General features: G+C 38.6%; 1 protein-coding gene across 2 annotated transcripts; it reads left to right on the top strand.

Moving 5' to 3' along the window:
• Window positions 1–309: 309 nt before the first annotated feature.
• Window positions 310–14,511, top strand: CMC2 (C-X9-C motif containing 2). Of its 2 annotated transcripts, XR_015144977.1 has the most exons (5): window positions 310–460; window positions 7,284–7,396; window positions 11,518–11,589; window positions 11,724–11,928; window positions 14,132–14,511. XR_015144977.1 is itself a non-coding variant. In XM_086349456.1 (4 exons), the coding sequence occupies exons 2-4, from the start codon at window positions 7,316–7,318 to the stop codon at window positions 14,216–14,218; spliced, it is 240 nt and encodes a 79-aa protein (XP_086205582.1). In that variant the 5' UTR covers window positions 310–460; window positions 7,284–7,315; the 3' UTR covers window positions 14,219–14,511. The 2 variants fall into 2 exon arrangements, 1 of the variants encoding a protein (XP_086205582.1); XM_086349456.1 differs by lacking the exon at window positions 11,724–11,928.
• The last annotated feature ends 3,893 nt before the right edge of the window (window positions 14,512–18,404 follow it).

The following is an 18,404-nucleotide window of genomic DNA, read 5'->3' as shown; positions in this document are numbered from 1 at the left end:
ACCAATTGCAGGTCCCGCCGTCCTGGAGCCCCGCCCACCGGGGGGCGCCAACTCTGGACTGTACCCTCGGCACAGGGGACCGCGTGAGGAGAGCGACAGAAGTGAAACGCGCCGAGCCCCCCGCCTCACTCTTCTCAGCAGAGAATATTTTTTGAGTGCCTTAATCCCAGCCACAAAATCTGGCTTGTCGGTTCCCCTTCAAGTTTAGGCTCTGCGGCGCCTCGGCGGACTTGCTCTCCCTCCCCTCACAGCGCCTGAAAATGGGCCCGTCCAGGCAAGGCGGCGCAGGCGCCTGAGGTGGCGAGCGGCGGGGGCCGGCCAAGCGGTGTCAGCCGTGGAGGGCGCCGTGCCTTCGCCACCCGGAGCTGGCCCGGCTCCGGCGCCCAGACCGCGAGTTTGCAGGCGCAGCGTCTTCGCCGGGGAATACCGCTTCCACTTTCCGGGTGTGGCCGCGAGTCGGGTGAGTCCCGGGGGTCCGGGCCGTTCGGAGGCGCGCTCTCTTCCTGGCCGCGTAGTGCGGGGAGGCCGCGGGACACCCACCGGCACCCCCCTCAGGTCCCTCAGGGTCGGCACCGCCGCACTGGGTTTCCCGGGGCGGGATAGGCTAAACTCAGTCCGGTTGCATTCTCTGAGGATGCGCTGGTAGTTGAGCGCAGGATTGGGGTAGACCTTCGCTTTCTGCCCCACAACTCTCGAGCTGGTGACCTTGGGCAGGCTCCTCCCTCCTCGGTTTCCTCGCCTGAGAAATGGGTGTAATCCAGCGCCTAGGTTGTGAGAAGCGCTTAACTACGTGTCCGACGCGGTGAGCGCTCCTACGGTGTATGCTTGTTACTGCTCTTGGGGATCCAGGCGTTCAGGGTTTGCTTGTGGGAGCCTGTTAGGGCGCCTCTCAGCTGCAGTGAAATTTTCCACCAGTCCGTCCTGCGATGCGAGAATCCAGTAAGATCCTCATGTAGACTTTTCAAGGAAAGTGACAGGCAGATCCCTTTTATCGGGTTTAAAGATGACCGAGCTTGTTTCACGTAAGTAGTTTATGAAGAGTTAAGTAAATCCTAGTACTGATTTAAATGCATAAAGGAAGTGTGCAATGACAAAGGAATTCTGTTGTAAGACACTCGTTGTGTCTTCTTTCCTGTTCATACAGGCTGCTGCACATGTCGGGTTGATTTAAAACGACCCTCATTTCCCACCTTTTTTAAAAAAGAAAAACTATATTAAGGTCTGAATCAGTGCTCAAATCTGTGATGGTACTGCATTCAGGAAACATTTATTGGCCATATACTATGTGCATTTAGGAGAATATCTCTTCCCCTACTAGCCTGTGTGGTGTTTGATGGTTATGGACTAATTTTTTTTTTTTTTTTTTGCTCTGAACTTCACGTGATTTGACAGAGGGCTCAGCACCAAGAAAGTGGTGATAAATCCTAGTTCAGGGAACGCTACAACTGGGCCCATGCCTTAAGAAATGACGTGAGGTTGCTCTTCAGTAGCAGTAGGGGCATGGTCTGTACTTCGAGCACTTGTCACCTAATCAGAAGCCTCTGTTTAGATTTGGTCATTTTGCAGCTGTGATAAGTAAAAGTGGGTGAGGAAGGTCGTCCCCTGCTGTGTCTGCTACTTCTGCTCAATACAGTGAGGTGTGAAGTGGAGAGATACTAATTTAACTAATTCCAGAGCTTTCTGAAATTAGACTTTTAAAAAATATATGTTTTAGAGAGCAGTTTTTTCCTGGAGAACAGATTCTTTAGGCTCTGAACAAGAGACTTTTCTGGCCTTGTTTTAAAATGACATTAGAAATTGTAACTGTAGTGTGAATTTCTTTCTGGTGAGGTCACACAATAGCAAAATGTCTCTAAAGAAAGCCTTAGTGGCATTAAAATATAGGGTTTCCCGCTTGCGATTATAGATCTGCTGAAGTGTGTTATTAGAATGTTTCCTCTCTTTTCTACACTAGTGTTCATATATTGCTTGTGCTGTCTTTTTTTTCTTCTAAAATTGTGCCACCTGGTGGTTGACATCTATCATAGACTACTTGTTAGATTTTACCTCAGAGTCTTGGTAGAATAAGGTGAAGCAGTGAATAAAATAAAACTATAAATTTTGTTATCTTTAGCAAGAGCTCCCTATTGCTTAGACCCTCCCAGCTCACCCCCAAGTAAAAGTTACGATTGCTTTGCAGGGACCTATTAGACAGTTATAAAAATATCAGATGTCACAGATGAACATTTTTAAGAGTTCAGGCAGACTGTTTTGGTATCAATCTGTGCATACCTGAGGAAGTGGGTGGGATTGGCATGGGGAGAGAGGAGTTGTAATTGTGAGAAGTAAACTGTTCTGATGGTTTCTAAATGCCAGTGTACAAATGGAACTGAAGTTTTGTGTTTAACTAAATAATAACTGTTTGAATAGAGTTATCCCTCTCTTTCTCATTAGAACACCCTTACACTAAATCTTACCACAAATGAATGTTTCCTTCACTTTTTTTTTTAATACAGTCTGTCTGTCTGTAATTATCTTGGTGCTACCTTTTGAAACTATTTTCTGTATTCTTAACAGTAACAAGTGTTTATCCTTTGAGTGCAAATTTTGTTTTGCGAAATGGCTTAAATTTAATTGTGAACTTAGATTTGAGAAAAAAACTTAAGGGTGCAATGTAAGAATATACTCTGTGACATCCTTACTTAGTCAGTCTCTTGGGCACAGGAGGCCAGATAAATGAGTTCACACAGCAGCTTGTTTCAATGTTGGACAGCTCCAGGAAAATGACATCTGCCCCTGTAACTTCCACTTTGATTTCCAGTCCTGTCTTCGGACACATCTCAGAGTCAGTTCGGTTCAGCCTTTCCCATCAGGTGACAGAACACTTCAGATATACTAATGATACTACATTTGTCACACTTACTCTTGATATGGATCTAGAGCTAATTCTGTTTTATGGAAGAAGAGACTTATGTTTCAGATTAAGTAGCTAAAACGATATAACTTGTGAATAGCTGTGTCCACAGTTTTTACCTTCAGACCCACATCTTCTGCCTTCAAATCCATTACTTGTCCTACTTAACCTGGCTGTTCCTTTTATCTATTTTCTCTGTTGTGGGTTTCCCTTAGTTAGTAAATGTTCCCAATTTCATGAATGGCTTCCTGTTTAAACCTAATGTCAGAGCCATCTCCTTCCTGAGCATTCGTCCCAGGGATATTCAAATTGTCAGTGTTCTGGACATGGCTGATCAGGACAAGCACAATACTTTTCTTTTTCTTGATGTAGACAGATACTCTTGTTTCTAGTAATACAGGATAGTATTAAATTGACTTCTTTGAACCTCAGCCTGCAATTAGTCCCTGTTGAACTTGTAGCTAATCAGAGGTTCTTTGGGGAGTAGTTTTTTCTATCTGAATTTATTTCATTCACAAACTGCTGGGAAGGCATATCTTTCTTATTTTGAAAGTGGGAGAAATCTGTCACAGTGAGAGATTACATTGGGTAGTAACTCTGTTATTTACTGTGTGACCTGGGGCTTAGTTTTGCTATGAAAATATGAGTAACACATATTTTGACCTACAAAAAAGCAATTTCTTATGGTTTAACTGAATTTAAAAAGGTACCTGCTTCCTACAGTTATTGGAAGAATTATGAGACTTGTGCCTGCACATGGTAAGTATTCAACAAATTATTTCTATTGTAATAATATATTGTTATGGCTTTGAACAAATTTTGAAAATAAGAATATGGAATATATATTTGACTTTTGTTCATTTCATAAAGTGTTACTTGAGTTATAATAGTGTTATTAGAATAGGCTGTTAAAGATGACTACTGAAAGGTGTCAGCACTCATTTAAATGTGCTCTAAGAACAATGTTATTATTTTATAGTTATACTTTGTATATTATACCCAGGAGTACCCCAGTACATATGCGTATGCACCAACAGTTAGCCGAAGCTGGTGGATGGAAGGAAGGGGGAGGAAGAGAATATCTAACTAAAAAATGGGGTAGAGGCAAGAGGGGAATGATTGATAAAACGAGGAATTTGTTAGGTAAGGGATAAGATAAGTGTTTAGAGCTTTAAGTTAAATAGTAGCTTTCACTAAGAACAAGAAAAGGAAACTCCTATATATGAAACCATTTTCTTATTTGGTATAATCATCTAGGATAAGTAGGTAGAAGGGAAGGTAAGTAGGTAGAAGTACACCATGGCTGTGTGTAGAGTAGCATACATATTTGAAGTAAACTTTTAAGGAAGGAAAGAAAAACATGTACCATGGTATATATTTTTGCTTATACACAATGTGCATATGTGTGTTTTTCTCAGTACCCAAGTGTTTTCTTAAGTGTTTACTTTGCCAATTAGAGAGGGCTTTTCAGTACCTCAGAAGTTTGTTTCTGAACTGTAAAAGCACACATTTGAGGGCTGGTTCATAGATATATGCAAAAATATTTTGTTAAATATACTTACAAAATAAAATTATTAAAGACATTTTCTAGATGACTAAAACCAGTGTACGTCTTCTTCAGAAAAAATAAGCAAGGCAGAAGCCAGATAACCTTTACTATATATAAGTGTAGGTGTATAATATTGGTATAATATTAGATGACTTACATTGCTGTACTGTATGAGACCTCTTTTTTCTGAGGCAGAATTTTTATATCATTTAAAAAGATTGTAGTCAGTGACAGGCAAACAAAACTTGAACTTGGCTGCGTTTTCAGTTTCCGTTTCAAATACTCAAGTGTTTTCACTTGGCACAATGGCCTGATTTGTGATTTTTAGCTGTGGTATGTTTGTGTGTGTGGCAGGGGGTGGGGTTGAGGTTATTAGTCACTCAGTGGAACAGTGATTTGATACTTTTATAAGTTGAAATCTGAAGTAGTAGGTATAATTCTCTGCAATTATTTGTTTAGTCATTTTTAAGGATTTCGTTTGTCAGGAGTAGAACGTGGACAGGCTGTTTGAATTTCTTGAAACTTTTTTCACAGCTTTATTAAGGCATAATTTACATACTGTAAAATTTGCCCATTCTAAGTGAATTAAGTGATTTTAGTAAACTTATACAATTATGCAATCATTACCACAATCCTATTTTAGAACATTTTTGTCACCCAAAGTTTTCTTTTTGCCATTTGCAGATTAATCCTCACTCTCACCTTTGGACCTCCACATTGATCAGCTTTTGCCTCAACAAATTTGCCTTTTCTAGACATTGCATGTAAATAGAATCATACAGTACTGTCTTTTGAGTCTGCTTTATTTCATTTAGCTTAGTGCTTTTGAGATTCCTCCATGTTGGCACATGTATAAGTTTATTCCTTCTTAGTGCTAAATAGTGTCCCATTGAATAAATACACAAATTTGTTTATCCAGTACTTGGTTGTTAGACATTTGGATTGTTTCCAGTATTGACTACTATGAATAATGCTATGACCATTCATATATAAATCTTTGTGGGGATATATGCTTTCATTTCTCTTGGGTGTGTTCTTAAGAGAGAAATTTCTAGGTCATATGTTAAGTTTGTGTTTAACTTAAGAAACTACTAAATAGTTTTCTAAAGTGTCCGTACTACTTAACCTTCCCAGTAGCGTTGTATGAGATCCCTTTCCACCACATTGTAAGCAGTGCTTGCTATTGTCTCATTTTTTGATTATAGCTATTCTGGTGGATGTATAGTAGTGTCTCATTGTGGTTTAAATTTCTGTTTCCCTAGTGACTAGTGATGTTCAGCATCTTTTCATGTGCTTAATTAACCATTCCTATATCCTCTTCGGTGAAATATCTATTTAAATCTTTTGCTTATTTTGGGGATATATTTTAAACACTGGATTGTTTGTAAACTTTCTTTATATGTGTTAGGTGCAAATCCTTTGTCATATATGATTTGCAAATATTTTCCTTTAGTGTGTAGCTTGTAGAGGAGCTACACACTTTTATTTTTTAGAGCAGTTTTAGGAGTTTTATTTTTTAGCTATTTTTTAGAGCTAGTTTCATAGCAAATTTGAGCAGGAAGTACAGAGAGACAGACCCCCTAGGCCCCCTCTGCCCACACACACCCTGCCTCTCTCCCACAGTCAATATCCTCTAAGAGTGGTATGTTAATTACAGTTGATGAGCCTGCATTGACATGTCATCACCCAGAGGGTGACTTGTCTTTTCATTTTCTTAATTTTGAAAATGGAAAATTTTAATAAGTTTTAACCAATTTATTCTTTTATGAATTTTAATGTATCTTTGCCCAACCTAATGGATTTCCCTGGTGGCTCAGATGGTAAAGCGTCTGCCTACAGTGTGGGAGACCTGGGTTTGATCCCTGGGTCGGGAATATCCTCTGGAGAAGGAAAGGGCAACCCACTCCAGTACTCTTGCCTGGAAGACCCCATGGACGGGGGAGCCTGGTAGGGTACAGTCCATGGGCTTGCAAAGAGTCGGACGCGACTGAGCAACTTTATTTCACTCACTTTTGCTCAACCTACTGTCATGATTTCTCCTAGGTTTTCTTTCTTGGAACTTTAAAAAGACTAAAGTAGTTAATTGGTTCTTTCCTTTGGTAATCTCTTCTGGGTCATAAAGAATTGGTTTAAGAGAGAAATGGGTGAATAGAGAAATAGGTGAATGTAACTATAGCAAATACCTCAAAATAATATTTTATCTTAGACCTTGGATGCTAATTTTCTTTTTTGTGAATGAACCAATTAAACCTAATTTCAGGGATTTTTAGCTTCTTGTTTTCATTGTAATAATTACATTTTATGGATAGATCTGCTAAATTTGAAAAAAAAATCCACATCTGCTTCTTGTTTCTCTTCATGATTTAGATAGATTTTTCTCAGCCAGATGTTACTTAGGAAGAAAGCAGTCTATATTAATTCACACTAATGTGAGACTGACTAATGGCCCTTTAACCCTTATACATTTAAAAAGGATTAATAGGCCAGTTCTCTTCATTGGTAGGATTTTACCTGAATAAAATGGGTTGTAATCTATTTCAGGAGTATGGGAAAAATAATTGAAGTCAGGCTTGTTAACATAGGCAAGCTGTTTCTGGTTAAGCACCTATTTCGAGGATCGGGTCTCTTGAGTCTGCTTTTTTCTGAACCTGCGTGTTCTCTAAATACTCCTGATAACCCACGGAATCTAAGTTGTTGGATAGGAAGGTGAGGCTCAGGTTTAATTTACCTAAGGTCACCTTTCTTTTCTGATAAAGGTCACTGAAGTTTCTTACAGAAAATAATTTTAGGTTGCATTAACAAATACAGTCACACATATTCAAGACACTCTTGTATCCACAGGTTGCTCTGCTGTGTTCCATCTCCTCCTAAAGATGCATCCTGATTTATCTCCACACTTGCACACTGAAGAATGCAACGTCTTGATTAACTTGCTTAAGGAATGTCACAAAAATGTAAGAGTTCAGAAAATAACCCTGAAACAACAATGAAACCTAGATACAATACACTAATGTAAAACGTTATCTCCATTAATAGAAGGAAATGATAATTCTTAGTTATGGATCTTAGCTTAGTAAAGATTAGCAGTTGATGCTTGTGATTTGTTTTTAGAAACTACTTCCTTTTTATGATGAGTAGAAATCAAGCCTGTTAGTTTTATTAGGGAGCTTCTGAAGTGATACATAGTAGTTACAGTCTATCTTCCTTGACATCTATCATTATGTGCTTAAAGGAAGTTGAAACATTTTTTACAATTACCTGTTAACTAGATTTAAATTATGACTGGCCTCATTTAGCAGGTTTACTTAATGGTTGCTGTGTACTTAGTCACTGAGTCCTGTCCGATTCTTTGTGACCCCATGGACTGTAGCCAGCCAGCCTACCCTGCCCATGGGGATTCTCCAGGCAAGAATACTGGAGTAGGTTGCCATGCCCTCCTGGTTAATGGAATGGAAATAAAATTCCATTTTTAAAACCAAAATAGAAAATAAGCCCATTTTTGCAATGCATTAAATTTGATGCTTTCACAGATGTCAAAGTTTTTTTTTTTTTAATATATTTGGTGTATGAGACAGTTATAAGAAGCATTTGTGTTTTTCTTTAACTTTGCATGATGCATTATTTCCTTCATGTTCTTCATAAACTGTAGATATATCAGATTCTTATTTAAATGAGTAAAATTTTAAGACTAAAAGTGAGGTAGTAAGGAATGTTGATGACCTGTGAAGTCTGATATTTATATTGTTTCAAAGAATGTTGTTGATGACAATACACTTTCAACAAACTATTTCCGCCATACATCTAGATTAAGAATTGATATTGTAAGTCTTTTTAACTTTAGCCATTCTGTGGATGTGTAATAATATATTATTTGGTTTTAAATTGTGTTTCCCTTGGGCTGATGACTTTAGGCATCTTTTCATGTACTTATTGGCCATTAACATAATGTCTTTTGCCCATATTTAAAAATGGGGTGTTTGTCTTGTTATTGAGTTGTAAGAATTCTTTTTATCATTCAGCATACAAAGTGTGTTGTGAATATTTTCTCCCAGTCTGTGGTGTCCTTTTTTATTTTCTTAAAGATGTGTTTACAAAGAGCTTATAAGTAATAGTTTACTAGGTTTTTCATTCATTGTTTATGTTTTTTTTTGTTGTTCTAGGGATCTTTGTCAATTTCCTGGTCACAAAGAGTTCTCTCCTATTTTTTCTTCTGGAAATTTTATAGTTTTAGTTTTTTAAATTTAGGTCTGTGATTCAAATTAATTTTTGTGTATGTTGTGAGGTATGAGTCAAGGTTTATTTCTCTCCCTCTGGATACCCAGTTATTCCAGCACCACTTGTTGGAGAGCTTTCTTTCCCCACTAAATTACCTTGGTGCTTTTGTCAAAAGTCAATTGCCCATATGTGAATGGGCCTATTTCTGGGCTCTCTAGTCTGTTCCACTGATTTATATGTTTATTCTTAACACAGTTGATTTTGACATTATCTTACTGGGGCCACCTGATCCCATGACTGTTTTGTCCTCTTCTCTGTCTTAATTCACTTGCACTGCATGTAGACCGATCTCTCAGTCCTAAGTTTAATCATTGTTCCCCTTTAATGGCTCCCTTTGCCTGTAGAATAAATTCTACATTTCTTTGTATTTTGAGGCCTTCATGTACTGGCCCCTACTTACACTTGGGCTTGACCACCCTCCTGCCCCGCATCCTTCCTGCTCACTCTGTCTGCAGTGGTACTGGAGCATGTTTCTGTCTTCTAGGCTTTTTTACTTGTTTTTTCCCTTTGCTTAACTTAAAGGTTTTCTCACTGTCTCCACTTCTCACTTGCTTGATAAGGTTTTATCATCCTCCAGGCTTTATTCTGCTTAATTTGTCATTTCCTCTTCCTTTTCTTTCTTGGCCTGGATTCCCTTGGTATAATTACTCTATATTTCAGTAATACTTTATGTATTATTTCCAACTTTATGGCAGTTACTCTCACACTTTTTAGTCTCAGAACTCCTTTACATTCTTCAGAGTTATTGAGGCCCCCAAAGAACTTTTGTTTATGTGGGCTGTATCTATCAATATTTGTTGAATTAGAAGTTAAAACTGAGAAGTTGAAAAATATTAATTTATTTTAAAATGACAATAATAAACCATTATACATTAATAGTTATTTTTCATAAAAAAAAGACCTTATTTTCCAAAACAATAAAAGGGTGAAAAGAATGACATTGCTTTTACATTTTTGCAGTTCTTTTTAATGTTTGGTTTAATAGAATACAGCTGGATTCTCATATCTGCCACTTTGCTCAATCTGTGTGATATTACAGGTTATGTAGCCTCTGGAAAAATCTACTGTACCCTTGTGAGAGAATGAAAGTGAACAAAACAAATAAGATCATCAGTTATTAGGAAGATGGATTTTACCTTCTGAAAAGGTTTTGAGTAGTCCTGGGACTGCACTTTGAGAACTGCTGCTGTATGGTGATCACTTCATATTTTGTCTCTTCCTTCTGACTCTGAGCTATGAGAGTGGGGCCCAGGCCCACCATGCTCACTATTGTGTCCCTAGTGGCTGGGACACTGTCCTCCAGACCCTGGTTGATTCACTTATCCAATCAGTAGCTCTGCCAGTTTGCTCTCTAGAAATAGACACCAGGCACTGGAGGCTCATGCCATGGGTATACAAAAGAGGTACAGTCCAAGAGCATTTCTTTTACTTTTCAACTTTTTATTTTATATTGGAATATAGCCGATTAACAATATTGTGATAGTTTCAGGTAGACAGCAAAGAGGCTCAGCCATACATATACATGTATCCATTTTCCTCCAAATTCATGGATATTTCTTTTATCAATGCCACTGGGGCATTTGTGGGTTTGTTTTTCATGTAACATCACAGAGTATTATTCTCATTTGGGCTTAATGTTGAGGTGAAAGTGAGAGTATAAATTAGCTTTTGTCTTGAATTTTTTTTAAAATTTTCTTGTTGTCTTGAATTTTTAAAATAAGATGTATGAATATGGGATGATATCAATAAATATAAAGTAAAATATGAAATATTGTGTTACATTCTAAAAATTTAATCCTGTCTATTGTTTCTGTTTGGCCAGAAGGTGTATGAAAAAGCATTGTCCCTTTGTATTGTCAAGGAGGTAATTTATGCACAGGAATTATTTATCCTGAAAAGGTCATTAGGTAATCACTAGGAAACCTTAAATCCTTGCCAGAAAAACTCTGATCATTTACTCAGTGTGGACAAGAAAAGTACATTTAAAGTGGTAAAGAAATAGGGAAAAAAGAAATAGCATGACTATTACTAATAGCATGACTATTACTAATTATGTGTTGTCTGGTTTCCATGAAAGCCTTAATTAGAAAGAAAAGGGGAAAAGTGCTTATTGTTACAAGTTCAGCATTTATGGCATGTCATTAAAGGAGATCACCATGCTCTCTGACCTGGCCTTGAAAATGGCGATGTGCAAACACACTAATGGCAAAGCAGAGCAGACTTTGAATATTAAGCATTGATTTCCTTTTATTGTGAATTAGTGACTTGTTTATATGGCCCATACAGGCTGTGTAATATTAGTGTTAATGTGTTTTTAATTTATTTTGATGACATAGAGGCAAATGAAAAATGGCTTTGGCACCAAGCGTTTCATAGGTAACTCTTCTATGGGACAGGAGTGTTTGCTCATGAAGGAAGTTACTGTCAATATGGCTACACTGCATTTGGACATCACTCTGTAATAGAGGATGGATAACATGCCCCTAAAGAAAAGATATTAGGTAATAAAATGCTTTTCACTAGGGCATTATGAGGTTTTGGCAGGTTAATAAGCTTCTCTTTTATCAAAGAAAAGTCTTTTTTTTATTTTTCATTTCTACCTATAGAACATTTCTTCCTTTTTTGTAGGAATGCTAGGGTAAGCCCATTTATTTGTATATTTTGTACTTGTGGGTTAACTGTTTTATTAACTATTAGCCATTTGCTTATTGACAAGGTGACACATTAAATATTTCAATTCTGAGCCAGAGACCTTAGCATATTATGGGATGAAATATTTTACCCCTTTTCTTCCTTTTAGCACAGCATTCTGAAATTTTTTGGTCATTGCAATGATCTTGATCGGGAGATGAGAAAATGCTTGAAGAATGAGGTAAGGAAAACATTAAAGGATGGAAATGGTTGAGCAGTAGAAAAGACTATTTTGGAGCAATATTATTTATTACTACCATTATTAATTTTTTTTTTTGGCAAGTTTTCATATAACACCAAAACTTGACTTTATAGGTATGTCTTCCCCTAAAGTCAAGAGGAGAAATGAAAGCGTCTTCTGGGGACAATCTTTTGGAACACTGCTGATTTTTTTACATGCACATAAATGAAAGCAACTATCTTAAAATAATCACTGTAACTCCTCTGGATAAATTTTAAGGTTTGAGAAGTTGAATCTGTACAGCAGAAAGAATTGTTGATCAGCTTTTAGCTCTAGCAGGTAACTAAAACTCTCTGGGCCTCAATTTCCTTGTATAACATGAGGAGGCTAGATTTAGGCTCTTTCCAGCCTTAAAACTTGGAATTTCTTTATAATTATAGTATATACAGCCCATAGGGATCTAGTTTGACTTGTTTGGAAAGACTCATTTCCTGAACATAGCTTTAGGCTATGACTTGGACTTGGGCAAATAGCCAAAGTTTATTGTCTTTTTGTAGGTACCGCAGACTGAACAGAATGCATTTTAAATCTTTGAAAAGAAATTTAATTCCATTTCTGTTTTATTCATCAGAAATTTTTTGTCCAGAACCTTTAAAAATATGTAACTACTAAAAATCTGCCTTCCAATTTTCATTTTCTGTACTTTTGAATTTTCTCCCCCCATGAGCCTCATATCAAAAGGTATTAGATATTTGAAGACATTCAGCATCTATCTTTAATCATTTTTTCCTGGTTTCTACTTTGGGGCTTTTTTCCTCCTTCCTTCCTGGAATCCCTTTACAGCATCTTTACTGTTTGAAGAACTTCCTGGAGTTCTGATAATTTTCTTCATGTGCACAAATGGGTATATGTTTTAAACTAATTTTTGAAACACTTTTTCTTTATATGTAAAGGGTATTTTGTATGGAAACTAAACCTAGGGCTCTCTTCCTTTTTTAATCAGATTATGGAAAAATAAGCCCATACTGTTTTATTTGGTATAGGTATTTATTTCTTACGTGCTTTCAGTTGTGTAAGATAGCCTTTTTCCTAAGTTTAGATTTTTTTATCCTCACAGTTTAGTGATTTTTGTCATTGGTTTGGTGATTATATCTTCATATGAAAATTTCCCACCCAGGTGGTCCTGAACTGTCAGGAACTATTTGGTAGAAGAATGTTGGTAGATTTAATCCTTTAAATTTTAAATTCTTATTTTGTCCCAGTTTGTTTTTGTATAAATTTCAGATTTTCTCCTTGACTACTTTCTAATCCTCTCTGTGGTTTTTATGTTGCTTCATTTCCTGATTTATAGATTGTTTTCTATCTGTTCTTTCATCCTCCAGTTCTCCAAACCTGTGCTCATTTATTTCCTCTCTGCTTTTAATGCTTCCCAGTTTCCCATTTACTGCTCCTAATGCTCTCCTACCATTTCCTTCATTTGTCATTTAAGTACTTCATTCTTAGAAGCTTTTAACTAGAAAAAGGATCTGGCCAGTTCTTTCTGACCCTCTCTTTGCTGCTGTGTTGCTGCTTTTGTCCTTTTTATTGAAATAATCACTAATACTACTTTTGCAGTGTCCTCTTTTGTTCCTGTTACTTGTTTGGTTTGGTTTCTGCGTTGTTTGGTGGCATTTTGTGAATAACATAATAGTCACTCTTTGTATCTTTTTTTTTTTTTTTTTATTCAGGGGCCATCTTGACTCCTTTTGGAGATTTTATAACATATATTTTAATATAAGCTCTGTCTCAATTTGCTCTATGACTTATTTTATTGGCTACAAAATACTGTCTTCTGAAGACTTACCTTTAGAATCCTCTTTCCAAGCTGATTTTAGAGGCTTCCTATGATATGAAGAGAGATATCAAATATTTTTTTCAGAGCAGGTATCCCTCCATGTTCTAGAATTTTCTTCTTTAACCTTTTAAAGCAGTAAAATGCCCTTCTCCCCCTAGCAGTCTATGAGGAAAATTAATGTAGGACAGATAAAAGGAATGCTTTTGTTACAGAGACCTGGTGCTTCATCTGTTATTTGAAGTGGCCCTTTGATGAGGAAAAAAAGAAGTTTGAAAATTGCTACTATTCTAGAAGATATGTTAGAACTCTTGAGTCAAAACTTTAGACTTAGAAAACTTCTTAAAGATTATCCAGCCCAACTCCTTATATTTGAGGTTAACTGGCCCAGAAAATCAAGTAAGTACCTCAAAGATGTGAATGTCAGGCTCAGGGGACGGGAGCTGGAGTTCCTGGTCAGCGCTCTGCCACTGATCTTTTGTTTTTTTGGCTTCTTTCTATACCTGATGACTGAAAGATTTTAATGTCCAGCTGTTTACACACACTCAGTTTTTTCAACTTGAATCTGCTTTTACTTTTTTCCCACTCTACCTAAGAACCCCTCTTGCACCTTTAAAATATATCTTTATTGGTGTATATATTCTAAGCTTAGTATGTAAATAGTAACATAATCTGCTGTCTCTTTTCTCTCCCCTTCCTTTTATTTTCTAGTACATGGAAAAGAGGAACAAGAGCAGGGAGCTTGGCAACGCAATGCGAAAGAGACTTTTTAATCCTCCAGAGGAATCTGAAAACTAGATCTTATTTTCACTGGATGCCTTGCCTGAGAGAAGACCCAAAGACTCTTGGTTGGTAACTGAAGGAATCCTGTTGCATTTGGTCTCTAAAATCTTTTGCATGGAAAGTGACCCATGAGAAATCAAGCCTTGGAGAAGTATGGAAACCCTGGATCTGGAATGTTTGTCGGGCAGAGCTGTTTGTACCCTCCCTCCTCTACCAACGCATCTGAGACTTCTGTTTCTTCCCTTTGCCTATGACCTGTTAACATTTGAGTACCTTAACCTTCAATAAAACTATTGATTCTGATCGTATTTCCTCTGTTCTTTTAGACTCTTGGAATTAGGGCTGAATGGTGCCATTAGACTTCTCTTTTTGCAGTGTGGCAGTTCTGGAGCCTAAACATTGAAAGCACAGCAAGAGTTTGGGGAAATCCTAGCTGTGTTAACTCTATGAAAATGTTCCAACTTGATTGTTTTTAAACTGCTGTTTTCCAAAAGGTTACATGTTTAACACTGATAAAATTGCTTCTGGCTAGGATTTAAGTCTGAGCAGACTTAGCTTCTCCATTTGGTTGAAGGGCCCACCCTGGGTGCCAGTTATTTCCTGGGCCTGTGTGCTTCCTTTTTGTTGGGGGCAGGGTTCTTCTTCCCAGATTCATTTTCTAGCAGCCATCCTGCCAGTGTTCCTTTGGCCATGCAGTGTTTCTGAGACCTGTGAATCTGGAAGCCAGCTTCCAGTCATGGCCACAGCAGGGGCTTGAACTTCCTGTTGGATAAGGTTTCAGCAGACTCTGAGCCTTGAGTTCCTTGTAGTGAACTCTGTGTACATGTATGGTAGGAGGCCTTGTTGAGCATCAGTGTTTACTAGTGATTTCCCCATCGCAAGAGGCATTGAAAAGGCTGGACATTCATTTAGCAAGGGAGTTAAACAGGGTAACAGAGATTCAATGAAGATATGGAGGAAGAAGCAGAATTCTGAAGTCCCTTTTAAGGTTCAGATTTATGAGTATTTATTCAATCACCCCTTCTCCTCCCAGCCTCCCTGAGGACAAGTACAGGTACAGAAGTGAGACGTTGTATCTTCAGATGGTTGTAGTAAGCTGACAAGAACAGTAGTATAGTAAGTACCATGATTAGTCAGGTGTCATGGAAACACAGGGCATCCATGCCCAGCCTTTAGGAAGAAGCCATTCTAAGAAATCTACTTAGCAAAGATAACCTTTGGCAGACAGTGAAAATGAAATACATTCTCAGGAACTTAAAGTTGTTTAACCTGAACAGAATACGAGAACTATTAGTAAAGGAAGACCACAGACAGCTTTGAATTCTGTTGCAATTTTATCTTCAGTGCTCTGATAACCACGTGGGGGTTTAGAAATGATGATTAGGGATTTATGGGGGGCCTTAGTTGGAAGGATGATGTGTTTTAACTCTGTACTTCAGTAATATTTTGGTTATGGTTTGGGACATAAATTGAAAGAGATGGGAGATTGTACCCAGGAAGACCAATTTGGGTTTTGCCCCAACATAAATGAGAAATTAGGGCTTGAGTTAAGGGTTTGGGGATCAGGGCTTTGAGGGAAATTTGGACCCAGAATCAGCATTTCTGACTAGGTGGACAGTTTAAGAAGAGTCCAGGGCAGCCTCAGCATTTGATTTATGTTTCATCCCGATGGTCCCTGCCCTGCGTGGGAGGGAGTTCAACAGAGGTGTGGTGTACAGTGCTGAGTTTGCAGTATGTGTGTGTAGGATCCAGGTGGAGATGTATGCTTTTAGACTTCTGAGTGTTAGAACCTAGAGCTTATTAGGATCACAGACTAGAGCAGAATGGGGAGATGGCAGCATGCAGGTGGCAGCTAATGCTCCGTTGGCCAGTGTCCGTAGTGAACTGTGAATGTTTATAGAGCAGAATGAAACCTTGGGGTCACTTAATTTTTTAAAACGTGTATAAGTAGCAGCTTTCTATGGAGCATTCAAGCAATTTGTAAGTTTTACAGAGTAAAAGTTAGGCATCCTCCTTTATACCCCAATATTACTTGACGCCCCAGACGTCTCTGTAGCTGTCAGTTGGGTGAGTTTCCTCTATACATTTACATAGATATTTCAGGTCAGGAGAAGCCCTGTGTGCGGAGAAGGAGTAGGCATAGAGTTGAAGATAAACCATAGGAAAATGTGCCTCAGATTGTCAAGGGCGTTATGGAGGAGGGAGTTTCATTGAGTCAAAGTAGGGCTGAGGTGCCAGTTGATTTGGTTCCTCTGTCTTGTGTGACCTTAGAACAGTGTAGTGTGGGGTGGGGAGAAGTGGGTGGAAGCCTAGGTGGAGCTGAGGATTCAAGCACCTTTGAAAAGTCTTGGCTCTGAAGAGAAGGGCAGTGTTGTATTGAAAGATGGTCTTCAAAAAAATCAGAAGAAGGTGGGGAGTGGCACTTGGGAATGGATATATGTTGAAAGAATGCCAGAAAAGAAGGATTCATTTGTGGAGTAAAGTTCTTTGAGGCTGTGAAAATGAATGAGGTTCAGGGCTCAGGCTGACAGTGATAATATTTTTTTCCAGAAGGCAAATTAAAAACTTTGAAAACTTGAAGCACTATAGGAAATGATAAGTATTCTTTTCACAGAGCAATAAATACCTATTTATGCAGGATGCAGTGCTGTTTCTTCTACAAAGAATTAAGAGGTTCTTTCTGAGCACCAGAAGCTCAGACACACTAACATGGTCGCCAGTGATAAGCTGGTAAACGTTTCATAACTGACTCTCAGGAAGAAACAAACAAGTGAAACCACTCATCTGTAGCTTTTGCCATTTTCCATGGTGTAAAGTCCTGCCATGGCAGATTTTAAGGTACCCAGTTGACCTAGCTGAAGGTGGCGTAGGGAAGAGAGGTGCGCACGGGGGTCCCTCCTGAGCTGACACCCACCCCCACAACATCCACTGCTCCGCAGAAGGAATCACCCTTGATTGCCCCCTGCTTGTCACCTTTCCCACCTCCAGTGTTTGGCGAGTTGAAAGTACCTGTAACTGAGGTGTACGCTGAAGCAAGAGTGTTGTGACTTCTGCGGCAGGGTAACTTCAGTCCAGGACTCCTGGAATCCAGAGTGTCCGGGGCATGCCGTTTTGTAGAGGAATGAATAACCATTTGCCAGGTGAATCAGGAAGGAAATGAGACCCGCCTCTGCCCTGAGGGTTGGGTTTGTGTCCCAGGAGCTCAGATGCCTCCTGCCCTCAGCCCTCCTCTCCATAATCACACCGTGATAGCCATCTCAAGGACTTTGGGGATCTTCCTGGCTGTGTGACTTCTCAAGTAGTGCTCAGCCTGAATTTCAACTCTTAATTTTAAAACGAGGTTCTCAGACTAGTATACGGTGCTGTTTACCTCAAGCCGACAAAGCACAAGTAATCAGTGGGAGAAAACTTTGTTTTGTAATTTAAAAAAATGCTATGACTGTGAGGGGAAATTTAGCCAGGGCGTTTTTGCTGTTTTGTGTCGTTTTCCCTTTAAAGTTCCATCCCATCTAGATCTCAGCTTCCTACCTTCATTTCTCTTTCTGACTGCTATAAGGCACCACTTTTACTCATGGGACTAAGTCATATCCCTCAAGAGTATGGAGGCTAAATCGAGGGTCACAAATATCGCTCAGAACTCCTCTCCTTGCTCTGGTCTGACTTCCCTCTAAACAACCAACCTTCTTTCTACTGCTGGGGAAGTGCTTTTCATGTCCTGCCCTGAATATTCCAGCTGTTCCTAATTTCTGTACAGTAACATGCACACGTAAGGCCTTGGCCATATGAACCCTTTCTAGTTTTCCAGCTCCTTCTAGGAAGGGAGTTTGTGAAGGAAAAAATGCTCTGGAGCTGGCACACAGTGAGCAAGGGAGAGAGGAGGGAGTTTTCTTCATCTCCTTCAATAGCTAAGTAGTGTTACTTAATACCTTCCTTGTAGTAAATCCTTTTCTGCCATCACATACTACCCTCTATCCTTTTTAATGTACTTTATTATATGTTATGTGTTTTATGCTCACTGCTAGTCTTATCTATTAATATATTTCTAGTTATTTTTGTTGTCTGAAATATGTTCTTGCAGATTCCTGAAGAAGGTCTCATGGAAACAGTACTCCCCAGGTTTTGGCATGATGATAACAGTTTGTCTGTACTGTTAAAGAAGGAGTCTTGATTCGAATGGTTTTTCTGACTTAGTATGAAGTCT

The sequence above is a fragment of the Bos grunniens genome, chromosome 18, assembly GCF_055505025.1.
Source record: "Bos grunniens cultivar Pamir isolate PY7600 chromosome 18, Bosgru_T2T1.0, whole genome shotgun sequence".
Lineage (NCBI taxonomy): Eukaryota > Metazoa > Chordata > Mammalia > Artiodactyla > Bovidae > Bos > Bos grunniens.
This window is presented reverse-complemented; position numbering and strand designations above follow the sequence as displayed.